The 18319-nt window shown below is 39.1% G+C and overlaps 1 protein-coding gene across 3 annotated transcripts in view; it reads right to left on the bottom strand.

Moving 5' to 3' along the window:
• Positions 1–18319, bottom strand: part of SPAG16 (sperm associated antigen 16) — a 416305-nt gene that overhangs the window by 110501 nt on the left and 287485 nt on the right. For all 3 annotated transcript variants that reach the window (XM_064515349.1, XM_026120033.2, XM_064515350.1), the window contains one exon: positions 7644–7709. In XM_064515349.1, coding sequence (XP_064371419.1) covers positions 7644–7709 — 66 coding nt within the window. The remainder of the gene's footprint in view (positions 1–7643; positions 7710–18319) is intronic.

Here is an 18319-nt window from a genome sequence, read left to right as displayed (position 1 = left end):
TGCTTCCATTCTTCCAGAAATTTATTTTAAATCCAATTTTGCTATTGTACAAAGCCATGTCCTGTACAACCATGAATGGGGCATTGTTTTAAGCACCTTGCTTCCCTTTGGCTGTGGTCTGATGGAAAGCTGTATCTAGAATCCTCTTACCAGACAGAAATCATCGATCTAAACCAAAACCACTTCTCTAGACCAAATTTAGTTTGCTACAGATAGCAGGTATTGCAACAGGTAAACTGGCTCCTGCAATGCCAACCCACGTCCACACGTGATCCACGTCAACCTGGTGCCGCTGGGTGAGCCAGAAGCAAACAAATTCGGCACTACCACCAAACCGAAGCAGGGAGGCCTGCCCTCAGATGGGAGCCCTGAGCACTTGTGATCATTCCCATCCAAGCCACTGATAAAACCGGTATTGCAAATAAAAGCTTATGTCTCGCAGTATGCTGAGAAAACTACTGTCACATGAGGGAGTTACAAGATAGAGTGTAGGGACGGGACGCTGCTTTCTCATGTATCTTCAGACATTATTTCCTGTGAAATATTGCATACGGAGGCAAGTTGGACTATATTTCAAGTGGGAAATTGAATAAAAAATCCTACATGGATCTTGGTATTCTGATTTTTTTTTCATATGTAGGAAAATGACAAGTTTAAAAAACAGGTGTTGACATGAAAAATGAATTATGTTGGGACCTGGGACCTACACTGTAAATCTGCCACAGGGAAGTCTGGCATGCTGGGCCAGAAGATGTAATTTTTAAGGATTCTTATCCCTGCAGTTGCAACTTGGGATGCACAAATTAATTCTTCTCCTCTAAGAAAGAAGGGCAAGGTCTTCCATGCTGCTCGCAGTTTTGCATGCTAAACAGCATTTGCTTCATAGACTGTACACACAGAGGGTCACATTCACTGAGGAACACAGAATTAAGCAAACAAAATCATATTAAATGAGATCATCTCTTTTGCTTTCAATTACACTTATGAGTAAGTGGACATAGTATATTTATTTGTAAATGTGATGTCTGAAAACATAAAAGAATATACTGTATGGTCAGGTAATTATCAGTTTCTCCCCAGGATCTTGTCAAGGGTCAAGCTTACCTAAAATGTACAGGGTTTTTTTTAAGTTACTCAAAATAAAATTAAGTCAAGGCTAGTTAAAATAACGTCATACTTCCTGCTCTTTAGACATTACACAGTTGTCCAAAATCCGAATGTCTGTTTGTCTATGCATCATCTGAATTTTTTTTATCATGAAACGTTGAGACAAACTTGTGTGATATCCCCAGATTTTAATGAGGACAGAACGAAAAGTTTCAGTTGGAGAAGTTAAATGTTTCATTAAATGCTGGTTCAAGACTTGTCTGCCTATATCTGAATTGTTTCCAGCTTCGCAGTGACACAGAATGTCACTAGGAGCGGGGAAAGCAGAACATACTACTTGATTCAGTCCAACCACAAAGCCTGGCCCAGACGAAAGGATGAAAGAGTGAAAGCTGTAATGCAGGTAAGAAATTACAAGGGACTAGGAATGCTGTACACTCAAAACAGGAAACATTCAATTTCCCAGAATTTTCCAGATTTTAAATATTCATAGAATATTTTATAACATTCTGTGAGTACACTCAGAAGCTTGAGTAAAGGTATATTTATTTAGCGGTGAGATGTTAAGTTAACAGATCAGTTCTCCTGCTCATTTAATAACAAGATAAATTAATACTGGCGATGGCACGAATGAGTGAGAGAGCACTGTGGTAGCAACAGGCAGAGAACACTCCCTGCCCAGATTCTTGCCCCAAGTTCTTCAACATACACTGTCTCCAGGTTGTCCACTTCTGGAGGATAAAAGTCCCAGTTTTCAGGATTATAAACTTTTGGTCATCACAGTATATGTGGCTTGCTTCCAAGCAAGAGCAGCTGTCCCGCAATTATTTCACTTTTATGGAGTCCAGGTGTTAGCAGATACCATATTAATTCAATGTACGTTTTACACTCACAGATCCAAGACCATGGAAAACGACTGGGATACCTCAAACAGTACCTAACACCCAGAGGACAATGAAAGGATTAAACAGGCTAGGAACACAATGCATCTTACAGGACATGAGGCCTTCACGTCATACCTGCAGACAGTCAGCTATCAATCAAGTAATGTCTGGCAACAGAGAAGACCAAACTGAAAGTATAGTCTCTACAAATATCTTTACTGGAAAAAACTATGTTCCTTTCTGTCCATGAAGCTGTCATGCATTTGGCCAAGCTAGGAAAGAGAACATGAGGCAGTGGCTTTTTCAGAAATAATCAGTGTTACAGCTAGATCCTTTGATTGCCATTTCTTGATAGGTTTGAAATACCTTCTGGATCCTACCATCAGGAAGATGGAAAGAAAGAAGGTCTTCTCAAATCCAAGCTTTGCTTGTTTGTTTTGGTGAATGATACAGGATCCTTTGCAAAATACTGAGGGTACCTGCATGGTGACAACAGGCAACACCAGAAGGGATTCCTGGGTTTAAAAAAAAAGACAGTCAACCGTGTGGTGAATGAAAAAAAGGTATAAACCCCTAGGCACAAGGAGAGGGGTGAAGTTCTGTGGCAAAATGAGATTTGTCTTTACCTCTCATATAATGCAGAGTCGTAGCTAGTTATCCTGACAGGATTGGGTCTAAAATCACAATAAATAAATAAATAAATTACACTGGAAAGAATGAAAAGGCTTGTTAATTCCAAGATTCCTAAGGCAACTTGGACCTTGAGTAAACAGACTTCAAGACTAATGGAAAATTAAATTTCCTCAGAAGAAATTAGAGCTGTGAAATTCATATAAAATTAATGCAAGAAGGCAAATCTTTCCTGGACTTAAACAGTGAAGGAACCACATTTTGCCTAATTTAGCAGTGAAGAGGCAGTCAGTGCGTTACGACACCGACGAACGTTCTCTCCTTCAGCATCATCTGCTGTATTTGAGAGAAAAAGGATTTTTCTCCATCACTGATTTATTTACGTATATTACACTTACTATTAAGTTAATCTTTGCAATCTCTGCCCGATAACATTATAAATGATGACAGGAATCCCAGTGATAGAAACAAGGTGTCATATATTAAAAAATCAGATTTTTTCCAGTCCCATTCGTACGCCTTTACTAAAAGATTATCTCTTCTCTCTGGGAGATGAAAATACAGCACCTTGGAAGATCCACATCCAGCCAAACCAACGTATCGTGCGTTTCTTTGGCCTTCTGAACACAGCCAGATAAATGTATCTATCCTGGAGCTCCCTCACTGAAAGAGCTGGAGGAAATTTCCACTTTTAGGTTATCCGTTAAAGATATTTTTCCTTGTTTATCTAGCTTTTTACATTAAGACATGGATATCAGAGTCAGAGAGCAAGAAGATTTAAATTGACGGAAATAAAGATGAAGTCTCATAGAACTGTTTCCAAACTTATTTTCTGGTCTACACAAAAGGCGTAAAATGGCCAGGTACTTGCCAAGTGCAGGCTTCTGTGAATAGCAATAGTGTCAGAGGTGAAGAAAAGTGATTAGATAGTATGTCTGGCCAAGGGGAGAGCGTATTCCAGGAAAACATCTTCCAAAAATAGGCAGTAACATGAACGCCTCAAAGCACGGATGTCAAAGTGTATTTTAGCACCATTTTCCAAGAGTTTGAGTGTTATCAGAATGAGCTTTTCAAGCTTTTTGTCAACAAATGACATGAAAGACTGCATACGGGAAAAAACTCTATTTTGATGAAGATTTTGTTCTCCGCCATGCTGCAGAGTGAAAACAGATTTAATTCTTTGCTTCCAATAACATTCGATAGCCTGAAAATGGTTAAGTAACGATACTAAAATCTGTATTTAAAATGCAATTCAGTTCTGTAATTATATTTCTTATGCACAGAGACAGAAATAAACTAGAGGAAGAACCTATTAGCCCTTTTGCATGTATAATTGAACACATTTGATATTACTAGGTAACCTTTGTAAGTAACTGGCTTTGAGTTTATGCAAAGAGGTGAACACTTTGAATACATAAATAACAATAGGAGCAGATACATTTTTGATTTTGTATTCTGTTCTTTTCTTGTTTGTGTCTGTTAGGTGCAGTCAGACATCCCTGGCTGTATTTGGCCATCCGTAGAAACATCTGAAAGATCTGACTTTTGCATCATTTGGGTGCAGTAATGAATAAGAACTGACATCAAATATCAATATTATTGGCCCAGCTAAATGGTAGCTGACATCAAACTGAACTGCTGAAGAGGTAAACAAAATCGAAATTTCGGTTTTGTGAAAGAACTGCCTGACATTGTTTGTCCTTTGGTAAATCAATGGAAGAATGACGTAACTGCTGTTTGTTTTGGCTTGGGGAGGTAAAATTGGGCAGTGGTTATCAAGTATATTTTCTATAGTCTTTTACATTTTTCTAATATAAGCTATCATTCTAAAAAGAGTTTTCATTGTGGGAAATTTAGAAATCTCTGTAATGACTTCTTACCCTGCAAATGTTGCATAAACATGGTACAAATAAACACACGTGAATGATAAACGTACTCTGATTTCAACACAAACACATATACACACATACATAAGGGAGCAAACTTTGTTCTGCTTTAAATTTGCAATGATTCAATCAAGCATCTCTATTCCTTGTATATATTCTACAGTCTTCATTAGCACATGGTGATCTGCCAAGCTGGGAGAATGCTGTGCAAAGGATGCACAATACTTATTTCAACTAAAGCTATTTAGGCCATACTTGGATTTTATATCACACAATAGAAAAGGTTCATCAGCATTCAAGAACAGATAGCCATACCTTGTATGAAATGTATTGTGTGAAACTGCGGTTTTCCTTTCAGCTGCTGATAAAGAAAATTTACTAAAGTAAAAACATTAGTGGTTTGAGTATTCATCTCTGCACAAATTATGCAGATGCATAATTTTTCTCTTTTGGAGCAGTGAAGATAACAGCGGCCCTTTCAGAGTATCCAGTTTTTGTCTGTGTTACAAGTCCCTGAGAGAGGAGAGGCCAGGGCTGACTTTGACATCTTGCCTTGGCCTCCAGAGGTAGCTGGGTTGGTGCTGAGGCTCCTTCCACCATTTGCTCACCATGGGTCTATGTTCATGCCGTCATGCAATGATTAAATGGGATCAACTCAAAACCCTGACATGTTTGAAAAGTGGGGAAATTATTTTGCCTCTCAGGTCCAGTCTCACTTGGGCATCCCCAGAATGGGTATCGTGGCATTCCCAGGTGAGGTGTATGCACAGAAATATTGAATCTCTAGTTGCAGCCAGTCCGGTGCGACTTCGAGCATCCGCTCAGAGCCTTTGAAGAGAATTTGAGCATATGCACAGCAGCCGCTAAAGAAACATCCTTACAAACACACATGTATTTTTGTACCCAATGAAAAGGCTAAGCCCTCTTAAATATTTTTCTTATATTTAATTTTTTTTTTGTTACTTGTATTACAGGTATGTGGGAGTAAAAGGAACCTTAACATTAACTTAGAGAAGGAAAGATACATTTTTCTACATTTCTTCAATTCAAAAGCAGCTATGCAGATTTTGCTCAAACTTTCTGAAACCTTCCACAGGCACAGAACTAACTTAGAAAACTGCAGAAGTTTATACACTGCTGAAAATGCTATCTTTGAACTCCTGATACAACCACAGCTACAGAAGGCATAGCAGAATACCTCCGAGCACAGCGCGAGTATAAGCTATATTCTCCAGAGAGCATATGTCCCAGCAAGGCAGCCTCAAATAAATGGCCAGATGTTTCTGGTGCCAAACTAGCAGTTATGTTCTATGGAAAAATCACTAATTATCGAGTCTGAACACTATTAAGAATTCTGGCTTTAAAGTCTACACACTTAACAAAAACTATTAACTACAGTTTCAGTGAAATGATACAGTAAATAACTCAAATTTAATCAGTTTCAGAGAGTGTAATGAGAATTTATTCAATCACTATAAATGCCACATTCTTTTTTTTTTTTTTTTTTTTTTTCCTTTTCCCCTCATGCAATACTCTTTCCCTAGCACAGCCACACTGCTGGCTCTCTGGTCTAACTGGAGAATGTGTTGTTCGTTCTTATATTCTTTGTACAGCAGAGCATATGGGGTAATCAGAAATTCGTGTACTTTCAAGACTCTTTTGGGCCCCAAAGTATCACAAGCACTGAAGTAACTTAGGAGCCTTAGGGTTCTCCCAGAAATCAGCCTTAACAAGCCATGTGGTTGAAATACAGCACCTGCTGCGTTAGCCAACCAATGCGACAACTGTAAGTTGTGCATCTCAGGACCAGCTACTTAGCTTTTTCAGTAGCTTTCCAGTACCTAAACAGTTAATTTTTCTATCAGCAAGTACAGCTTCTGAAATTATATTCCTCACTCAGTTTAATCAATGCTGCACTGGATGTTTCCATTTTTACTAATTCAATCATTGAGAACGTCAACCAATGATTTTAGTCTGGAGTTTAATGCCAACTATAACATGCTTTATCAAAATAACATGCTTCTCTGGAAGATTATCAGCACACAGTCTTTCAGCTTCCTGTTAATCATTATAGGTCACATCAGAGCATGAAGCTCTTTGTAAATACTCAGGTTAAAGTCAATGCTATACTATGGCTGGAGTACAGCCTTGCCTCGCAATTCTTGTTATTGTTAAATATTCTGGTTTTTTCTACACCATCGCATTTTGAAATACTGACGGGCAGGCTGTGCCTCTCAAATATACAAATAGAGGTATGTGGTAGAAAAAGAATTAACATGCCCTGGGATTCCTATTCCCCTACTTGAAATAAGCTTATCCCACACTTCATGCTAAGTCAACCCCTAGGCTTTGCCCTATAAACATATAGGGTTGACATAAGCAGATGGTAAAACAGTAGCTAATATTGAACAAGAGGAGAACACCAGGTGCTCCTACAGCTAAAAAATGGTAGCTCACTATGCCTGTAATGAAATAGTGGCAGTGAGAGCACAGGGAGCAGGAAACCTACTGAAGAGTTTTTCAGGCAAAATGGAAGAAAGCTAGTTCCTGAGAGAAAAGAGATCAAGTGGTGACACAAACTGGCACACACCTCACCACTTTCGTATCAGTTTTAAAGAGCAGCATGGACAGCAGAGCTAGAGGAACCATAAATGCTTTGATCATTTCAGAATATTTTGAATGGCTTCAAAGAAATATTTTGGAAAAATTAATTCCCTTCCAAAATTAGTGGGCATTTAGATCATGGTCCATCACTAATCCCATCCAAAATGATCCCTTTTAGACAACAATTACAAAATTAACCATCCAGGGAAAAAACCTAACAGGACACTTCATTTAAGTCAAGTAACTAAATGATTGTGATGAGGGAGAATGGCTAGACATCTTGCTCTGATCAAAAGAAAAGGAGCTGGTCAAAAGGAGGAGGAGGAGGCAGCTTTATTATAACAGTCACCAGGACTCTGCTCAGGCCAGCAGGGGTGTGCCACAGTGAGCTGCCCTAGGAGTAACTGCTAATGCTGACTTCAGCTGCAAAGGTATCTCTTTCACCAAAGTGTATGGCAGTATTTACCAGAGCAAGAAACATGGTGATAAAAAAGAAAAAAGAAAAAGGGAGAAATTCGTATGCAGAGCTTACCTTCATGTTGAATGTAGCATGATTACAGGAATGTAGGTGACCATGCAAGGTGTGAGCACAGAGTCCCTAGGAAATTAACCATAAAAAAAAGCAATTAAATAGGTTATAGTGATATAAATTACAGTATACCCTTTCTAAATACAAAGACCTTGATTTTATGGCTATGTGCAAACCAAGGCACTTTGTGTGCTAAAAATCAGCTCCTAGGTGCATGGAAGAGGAACATATTTCTCATAGTTACTAAGGGTATATATTCTTAGCGGGATAGATAGTAAAAAAGATGCATTTAAATATCCTGAAGGAAGACATCTCCCTCACAAGAGGGTTTGAATTAGGAGCTGTAATCATTGCTTTCCAAAGCTTGCGCTCCTGCTTAGCCCACAGTTCAGTTGCATTTCTTGATATTCCACAGACACCACTAAAGTCTTCCTTAAGGAATCACAAGCATGAAATCAAAATTAATTATCTTTTGTCATCTTCCACGTTAGGCCGTAAGTGACCTACATAGAGCAGAAACATATGTCAGATGTCATCACTGATATCTGACTTGCTCTCCCCGCGCGGCAAGCATCCAACCGCAAGATCTCCTGCTAAAAAAGAAGTCTATACAATGGGGAAACAGAGTGAGTAAATAGACGCACTTCTCAATTTTCATAAAAATCATTCATTTAATGGTTAATCATTTGTTTAATGGGAAATGGTAAAAAAAAAAAACCTTTCTATTAAAAGCAAAACCCAGGTTTGAACAGTGTAATCATATGCTTAGGAACAAGTTTTCCCTTTGAGGAAACATTTTTACTGATGTTAGAATCACGTGGCTGTTCGTTTGTTTCCAAACCAAGGTCAGAAACTCCTCTACTCATCCTAGTAGTCCATCTTTGTACTTCTTTGAGCTTGAATTAATTTCTCTGGAGCATGGGTAACATATGTTACTCATACGTCAGTCACGTTTTTACAGTTTATGCCATCAGTCTTACTCCATTTTTGTTTTCCAGTCCTCAGAAGAATCACTTCTATTCTAATGTAAGATATCTGAATCCTGTTCTTTATTCACAATGCCTCCTATATTTTTTTTTATCAACAGCATGTATTATCAGTATATTTTCACTGCTTGCAACAAGTCCTTTCATGAAAGTAGTTAATGAAATTTGTCCACAAATTCTCCAGCATTACTACTCAATAATAGCCTCTTGCTCATTTAACAATTCTGATCTGTTTAGAAGAGTTCAGTCCCACATAACAAGGGTTAAAGGGAATTAGATTGCTGTGTATAAATACATCGCGACTAAGAGCAAAGAGGCAAAGAGCTATGGAAGCCGAAGAGCAGTGTTGACACAGGAACATATGGTATTAATTATCATCAGACAAATTTCAGCTGGAAATTAGAAGACAGCTCTAAACCAGTGAGATGGGAAAACAACCCTGCACTCAAAGTAGCAGGGGTAAAAAAAATTCTCAGTAATTGCAAGCAGCAGCTTGAAAAGTCTGGAAAGCAGTGATTGTTTCTGACTGTGGTCTTCTGCCTGTACTTGGAGACCAAGGAGACTCCCTCCAGTCTTGTTCATATGGTATCGGAATGCAAATTGCTCGTAAACCACAGTAGCAAATGCCTCACAGCATTGCTTCTATTTAAAAATTGTCACCAAAAAAGGCTGCATGCTACTTCGGCAAGCTCCAGTTTGGTAACGCATTTTGTAGGTCATCATATTTTTGGTTTAACTTCCTGTCTTGAACTGATCTCTTCTTGAAGACCACATCTACTGTTGAGATCAAACCAGGGGATCAGTACTATTCCCATGAAAGTCTTGCAAGACAAGTATGAGGAAAAAAAGCCTTTGGACCATTAAAACCATCCACCGTCTCTGAAAAGCAACACCCCAAGCCGACTGCCAAGCTTAAAATATTGCCAGAATACAGTTATTGGGTTCTCCACAGTTTTCAACTTACAGGGGAAAAAATCCCCCCAAACGAACAAAAACCCCTGAACCATATTTAAAATGGTTGATAAATAATCAAATTCAAACCAATAAATCCTGATAAAAAAAGAAAATTTAAATAATTATTATCCAATTATAAATTCACTGTTGGAATAGAGATGTGATTACACAAGATTCCCAGGGCAGATACTGATAGACAAATTAAATTTGATAAAGATAATAACATAATAGGAGAAAAATACAACCAAATACATATGAACTGTATGGCAAGCAAAAATTTCAAGGACATAAAATACACCTTGTGATCTAGCAGTGTTATCAATCTGCCCAGTCCATAGTATCAACCCAAATGTCAGTGCACGTTTTGCATGTAAAATACACCCCTTATAAAATAACTGCTGTTGCTCAGCAGGGCATAATATTTACCCTCAGACACTCTCAAATACCAATATATACACAGTAACCTTTCCACAAACACAGGAAAAGCACACAAGCACAAAGAAAAAAGGAAAAAAGAGATGGATGCAGTACCACATCACAAATGTGAACTTCTTGACTTCCATTCTTGAAGTCAACTCAATATAAACCACATGGAAAGGATAATAATAATAATAACAATACAAAGGCAATGGTTCTCTAAAGAGAAAATTAATTTCCAAAGTGCCTTTTTATTTGATGCACAGCTACAGTTTGCTATACTAGCACCATGAAATCTAAGACTTTCCTTCTCCTTGCATACATAGATGCCATAAAAACAAAACTGCAAAGCTTTCTACTTCGCTGTAATGTCCCATCAAAATCAAGCAGTAATAAATATTCTCCGGATCAGACCGCATGTTAAGAGAGCGCTGAGCGTTCAGTGTCAAGAGCTCAGCAGCAAGTTAATGATGCCCCTTTTGCATATGCATTCTGCTTTTCAGTCGTTAATTATAAAATCATCTCCTATGGCAGCATCAGGAGCCTGGCTCCGTTCAGCATGGAGCTGAACCAGGTGCGAAGAGGCTGCTCAAGTCGTAGGCCGAACCTCCCTTGGGGTGAAAGTGTGGCCTATCTCCTGCTGGAGGGGATTGCGCCAGAGCACCTTATACAGCGGTCCTTGGCTTTCCAGCAGCTTCTTGTCATCTATCAATCATTGATACGGATCTGCCGTTGACCTGAATCTCTTTGGGTTCAAGCCCAGTATGGGCAAATTGGGACTTGCATCACGAGGAAGAGAGCAGAGGAAAAAGGAGTTTGTTCAGTATTGCCGTTAGAGGAGGTTGGAAAAATGATGCTCCTCAGACACTACTGTCAAGGTCTCACCGACCATTATGCCACAAAAACAACGAAACATCAGAGCGGAGCGCCGGAGCTGTGAAAAAGCACATTTTGTCATTTTTGCCACATTTGCCCTACGGGGTCTATTCAGTCTCCTTGAATATGTCACTCCAGCAGTTGCAAAGGGCAGTAAATTATGGCGAACCCATTATTATTGTTAACTGAGTCATCAGTTCCTGATTGAAATGTTAATGGAGGAAACTCAATCCTATTCACTCTTGGAGCTACTGCCCCGTTACATTCATAACCACACATTCTTTTGTTGAAGAAAACACAGATAATACCAACATTCAAGGAAAACAAAATAGGAAGAGTTCTGCATTGTTTTTTTTTTTTAATAAAAAAGATTATTAACACATGCACACACACACACACACATAATTTCCCATTTCGAAACCCTGAAATTACCATGAGAATCGCCAGTTAGAAGCACTGTGACGTTACACCCTGGAACCTACCGACCCCTGCGCTTCCGCTGAGCACAGATATTAATTGCCTGCCTCAGATTAGAGGCATCTGAAAGGCTTCAGATGCAGAAAATGTGTCTTTTTTTCAAATGTGCCACAACATAACAGAAAAGCTACCTGACCTTTGGAACTGTGAATCTGTGAACAATAAATCCAAGGCAAAAGTAGGAACAACAAGGAACTTAAATATGGGTTTTTGCTCTTACTTCTACAGGATAAAAGCCAGAAATTTCTGAATCAATGGTGAAATTCTGTCCTAAATCCTTTCTGCTGCGCATTTATACAAATATCAGGCCAAGACAAGAGACGCTGAAGACAATTCTAAGCTATATTCTACAGCTTCCTTACATCTGTAGAATTAACTTCAACCATTAACTATGTAACACCGCAGTTCAAATTCCCTATTATATTTTAATCACTTGTTAAACAACAGAGAAAAAGCCACAATTCAAGCACCTCTGGAGAAAAGCAAGCAAGCTCTCCTCCAAAAAAACTGTTGAGCATGATTTAAAAACTACTCATGTATTTTAAACTCTGCTGTTTTTAATTTTTTTCTGGATTTCAAATGCCCTACTATACATGAAAGTCTGTCACAAAAAAACCCCCGTACTTTGCCAAGTTAAAAAATCAAGATAACAAGCCCATTAGATCAGGCTGAGTGTTATATACTAGGTGCTAGGTGCAATAGGCAATTTTCTTTATTAGTTTGATACTACATGAGCTTTTAAGATAAGCAAATCTGAGCATGTGCTTTATCTAAAGAGCGTTCAGAGAAAAGATTTATTTGTAATTTCTTGGTTCATTGAGAAATCAGCGCAAAGAAATATGTTCATTTGGGAGGGCTGAATTAAGAAAAGTGTTCAAACCATGAAGCACTCAACAGCAGGACTGTTTGTTTATTTTTTTTTAAATAACAGGTTTTCATTGCGGGGAGGGAAGGGGTAAAATTAACTTGCAACTGTCATTTGTGTGTCTTATTACACACAAGTTTGCAGGGGTGTAACCAAAGTCCAAGTACTCCAGCTGTGGGCTGTTTGCTATTCTAATGCTGATATTCCTGTCTCATTAATAACCTCAACAGGGGTTTTTTTGTCTACTACATCTTCCCAAAGCAACAAAAGAGAATTCTGAATCTCTTTAAAGTGCATGAATTTATATAACCACTTCCATTTTGGAAATCACAAAAACTTGAGAACCAGCGTTTTTCCAAAGCAGGCAGGCAGGCAATATTGCAGGTGCGCTGCCTCTCAGCTAACCCTAACATGGCTATTTCCTCACCCACCACCCTTCCCTTCGCTTCAGAGTTGCTAACACTCCCTACCAAAAATACGGAAAAAGCTGAATTAACCTTGCTCTGGGATGCTCCTGAATTTTCTCATTTTTCTGCATCTGAATATAGCACTATTATGCCTTTTATAGTGAACATGCATTCACACTCATTTTTCCTAATTGGGAATAAGAGAGTATGCTCCTAGGCCAGGACCTTGCAGGCCAAGCCAGTTCAAAGTGAACCTTCAAGGCTCTCCTACCAAACCCCAGATACAAGAGTTTAGAGCAGAAACGCTGACAGACAATATTTGTGCCAGCATAATCTAACCCGACTCTAAGATAAATGTTTCATGAATTAAGGAGTTGAAAAAAAGCCTCTCTGTTCAACCTTGTTCTGGAGATGAAAGCAAATTCTCTTTTTGCCTTTTCCTGACACCTGGATTTTCATACTGCTGAAACCCTTAACTACCGGCAGGAGCTGAACAGATGCGACTAAGTGGGGATCCCTCCTCAAAAAACTCCTGTACAAGACAAACTTCTAACTATATAAGGAGGAAAAAAAGTCTGTCACAACAAACCTTTGATACCAAAGATGCCTTCCTGTACCTGTTTATGTGCAGAAAGAGAAGAGTCATCTCTACTTTAGACCACAAAAGAGTCCAAGGCCACTGGCAAAGCCAGGACAGACCATCCAGGGAGAGGGAGAGAGGAATGTCTTCGCTGGACCCACCATTCCTTTTAAAGAAAATAAATACAGATAATAACAAAAAAAACCTCAAAGAGATTGAGATTCTTTACCAAAAGTACACCCGCATTTTATTCCCCTGGTTGATACTGGCAGACAACTTCCGTGCCAGCAGCTGCTCCATCTTAAGCAGGATCCATGGGGTAGGACCATCCACCACCCTGTCCTGATGAGAACAGCCAAATCCGGTGACTGCCCTCCTCCTCTCCGAACCCTCGCCTGGCGTCCAAACGTCGCACCAAGGGCAGGATCAGCGGTGCGAGAGCGGCGACGGGCAGGCAAAGCTTGTGCGCGGGAGTTCATCCATCTTCAGAGAGGGAGAAGAGGCCTTTCTCCCCCGCAAAACGAGGTGGCTCGTTTTTACGATAACCAAAGTTGTTATTAAACTAACTCCGCGTTGCAACACTTTGGAAAACCTACCGAGTGCTTTCACGAGAGTAATGTTCAAATGACAGAAACATAATAGGACTGTCTAACACCGAATATTATGAGCTGTATTGTTTTAACCTAAAAAAAGATCAAAAAGATCAATTATAAACGAGCTGAAGGTGCTGGTGGAAGGCAATTGGCAAAGTGATGAATGCAGGGAAAGTGCAGAAAACAAATACAAAAGAATTTGTTTTGGCTTTGAAAATGAAATGAGGTGGAAGCAGAGCAGCAAGCAAAGCATACATCATTTATGTATAAGGAAAAGTGCGGGGGCTAAATGGGTAACTCTTTTCCTTCCCAAATTTAGAGGTAGAGGGTTTGAAATTTAAGCTTCCTTCTCAGAAAATCTTTACTGTTCCTCTATTCAGAAATGAGCACCATTTAGCCTGCCAGAGGACTATAAAATGCATAGGAAGTTGTTCACTTGCACATAGTTTAAGATTGCTATACACAGCTTCTACGTGAGAACCTGCCATTCCTACACATTGACTCACTGGCGGTGTTCAAGCATCGTATTTCTTCATCTTCTCTACCTGCTCTGCTCCTTTAAAAAAGACTTAAGATATCTGCAACTGAAGAATGCAAAATGGTGCAGGATCTTCTGATCTTTCCATTTTATCTGAACATAAAAAGTTGAATATCACTCTGAGGGTTCTTAAAACAGGAACCACAGTTTTGGCCCAAACTCCAAACTATCAGTTTATATGAATTCATACCAGAAAACTGGTTATTTTTCCTAACAAGATAAAGGAAATCTAATTATTTTTTACTGAAAAAGACAGCATGGAAGAAAAAGCAGGTACATACACAACTGTGCTTATTAAAAAAGACAAATAAGGTGGCTCAAAAGCAAAAAAAAAAAAAAAAAAAAAAAAAAGTCTGAAGTTCTTCATTTTCCAAGACTCAGTATAAATCCAGCATGAGTTCAAAGCAAGAAGTTATTACTTATCTGACAGTCATTTGGAGACTGTTTATTTTTATTGGTATAAATGAATCTGCAAGCCCCATGCATTCACACTGTGGATTTTCTCCTGGCAGTCAATATGCATCAAATACACCTCATCCAAAGTTAAAATGGCAGATACAAGGACAAATACACCAAAATGAGAAAAACAAAAAAAGGCAAACTCCACAGAACATCTCGGCAATGCTCTTTTCTTAGCCTACAACTGCCAAATAGTACTCTTTCTGCTTGATTTCTATTTTCTTCATTAAACAACAGGATGGATTGACTAGCTCCCAAAGTCAGGGCGTAAGCAACGAAATCAACGTCTGACTGGAAATAAAAAGTACATTGTTTTCTCACCATGATCCAGGCCCCAAAGGCTGCCATTCTGGGAATAAAAGGATTGCTAACCTGATGAGTGGAAATCAGGGAAGAGGACCTAGACTAACTGTTAAGCTAACAACTTTTAAGAAGTTATTGCTTGGAAAAAGAATAATCACTAAATTAAAAAAAAAGGACAGTTTCATTTTAAAAAGCTTGGAGAATTCAAAATTTGAAAAAAAAACCCCAAAAACCCAAACCTATCACCAGTTAAAGAAAATATCAAAATCAGTTCTTAGAGATACACTGTCTACATATGCCTCTGAATGAACACAGAAAAAAACTATAAATGTTTATCAAAACATTCCTAAGCTTCTGCCATTTCAAATTCAGAATTTTTTCAGTCTTGAAAATCAAGTTGACTTAACTATTTCAAAAATGAGATTTTCCAGAGAAAAGAGAAACAAAAAGGGGAAGGTCGGGGTAGTAATGGTAATAGTCATATTTTTAATAATTTTGCTGGACTAAGTTTTATTTAACATTTAAAGCATAAATATTTAATTACAGTATCCATATCTCAATAATACAATGATGCCTCCCATTACATTTGGTAATACTCAGATCTGGACGTATAACCTTTTATGTTTTATATGTTGTGGGCCTTACATATTTTGGGCCTTTTGTTCAGCTGAAAACCAGCTGTCATGTGAGGAAGCTTTTCGTTGTTGTCATATGCTATCAGGATGATGTACCAAAACAGAAACGGCTCTGGCTCCTACTAAAACTAATGAGAGCATTTTTTCCAGCTTCACTCAAACAACCCCACTCAGTAATTCTGGAAAAAAAACCTCCCACCGATGTCAGAGTCTGATTGCATATGACCTTACCTAAGTCAATGCCCTAATGCTTGGGCAGAAAGGCATGTAAATACGTCCTTCTGACTGTTGTGATGTGAATTATCCCATCAAAAGTACCTTGCTAGATCTCTGTCTCAGGGTTTCCAAGACTGGACTTTCACCGGAGCTCTGCTGCCATTAGAAAGCTCAGTGGGAAAGGAATTTGGCAAAATACTGTTCTGAAAGACCCACTTGCTTTGCAGAGCTCCTTAGAGAGCTCATTAATCATACCACAGGAAAATAATTTTAGTTGTTAAGTTTTGCCATTAAAAATACACTCTATTGGTTTAGTTTTGTTAGGACCATTAATGAAAAAGAAATAAAATTTTTTTTTTAATCCAGCAATACAGGAACTGCATTTGGTGACTTGCCTCACAGGAGCATAGAGCATGCAACTATCACGGTCACCTTCAAAGCAGCATGCATAGGGGGCTGAAACTGGAAAATCTTTACTACAAACATCTCACAGCAAGGTGAATGTCAAAATAACTTTTTCTTGATAAATCCTTCATGTATAAAGATATGAGAAAAATAATTTAAAAAAAAGTTGTAAAAAGGAAAAAAGCTTCTTTCCCCAGAAGCTTTTTGCCTGGTGCCAACAAGATTATTGGGAAAAAAAACAATGAAAACCATTTTGCCTCTCAGAAGCCAGAGCTCTTACCTAGTTTAGCGCAATCTCCCAAAGATGTGTCATGGCACAAAGCCATAGAAATACCAAAGAGAAGCAAAACTCTGAGAAACCTTCTCAGGGTTCACTTGAGAAAGTACAGCATGATTACATTACATATTAAATTAAAACAAGTTTCTTATAAAGTTCAGACTAACTATTACAGAGTCAGCATTAAACCTGGGAATAATTGTATTATGCCTAAGCTTAGCCCTGTACACATACTAGGTCTAGTTTCAGAAGAGCTTGATTTTACATTCAGACAAAACTCCCCATGAAATATGTTCACTCAGATGTTTTCCTAGTCAGGCTTAGGGCACTGGTGCCTGTCTTAAGGAAAGAAAATGTAAACAGCAGGTTCGTATTGAAGGAGTTCTGTCACTGATGTAGCCTCAGACAAAAGAACTGCAGCGTTCAGTTTTTATGAGTTATTAAAGGCAGCCTGCTCTGTAATTGTCAGTGAAATAATCTCATTGACACGTACAAGTTCGGAAATAGAGGTCTCATTAACAAAGCCTCGAGCCTTTATTAGATCATATAAATAACCCAGAGAGGCTGCAAAAGATCGATTACAGCCTTTAAACGTTTACAGAATCAGTGTTTAATTAAGACCATTTTAATATGCAAATCAAGCCTAATTATCATCATTTGTTAATGTTAGTCTGCCTGGGCGCTAAACAGCTTCAGCTGCAAATATGGTAACAGTATTATATTTTTGTTGCTGGATTTGTTTTTTTCTTTTCCCTAAGGGGAGCTGCAGAGGAAATAATCAAGTTGTGCTACCAGGACACACCGAGGCTTTCAAAACGGCATTTCTGTTTACCATTTGGAGATGAAGGTCAAAAAAGTGCTCAGCGTAGCATAAAATCTAGCTGAAATGTTGTGCATTTCTTCACCGGCTATTTTTCTGAGGGCTTTAATTAATGCATTTTCTTCAAAGTAAGCAAGCCCTCTGGGAGCTTCTTTTGATGCCAATCTGCCCTTGCTCAGCGCCGTGATTGAACAGATTGGTTTCTAAGCCAGACCGCAGCTACTCAAGCGCCGATATGGGGACTTTTTTTCCCTCCTCCCTGCCCCTCGGCGGGAATGGCAGCCCTCCTCCGTTGAGGAACCAAGGCTCTACGGCGAAGCCGCGGGAAATTAAGCGCGATGCAAACGAGAGGAAAACAGAGCCTTCGGCAGCGCGGTGGGAGAAGCAGCTGCGCAGGAATACAAGGCAGCCAGGAGGAAAAGAAATGTCTGGAGTTCGATTCTGCGCAAAGTCAACTTAAAGCTGCAAAGCGCCCGCGAATTTGTTTCGGGGCAGAGAGTGGGGCAGCCGCAAGGCAATGCTGATAAAAATCATGCCCCTTCCCCGCGGCTGCTGCTCTCCTGCTGCCGCCCTGAGCTGCACCGGTCAGAGCGGAAAGCGCCACTCGCCACCGCCTGGTATTGATTTGCTGTTGAATGCCTCCAGATTGGTGGTGTGGGAAATGCAAAATGTTTCTGTTTGCAATATTTTGCAATATATAAGGAAGGCTCTTTATTTTCACTTTGCCATTGTGTTTTCTTCCCATGCAACACTAACGCCTCAGACCCTGTTAGCGCTGAGGCCTGGGGATGGCTGGGGGAAAAGAAAAGCTTCCTACTGTTACTCATTCTATGATATATTAGGTTTTTTGGAATAAATGAAAGATCATCAC

This window comes from Dromaius novaehollandiae, chromosome 7 (assembly GCF_036370855.1).
Source record: "Dromaius novaehollandiae isolate bDroNov1 chromosome 7, bDroNov1.hap1, whole genome shotgun sequence".
NCBI classification, from domain to species: Eukaryota; Metazoa; Chordata; class Aves; order Casuariiformes; family Dromaiidae; genus Dromaius; species Dromaius novaehollandiae.
This window is presented reverse-complemented; position numbering and strand designations above follow the sequence as displayed.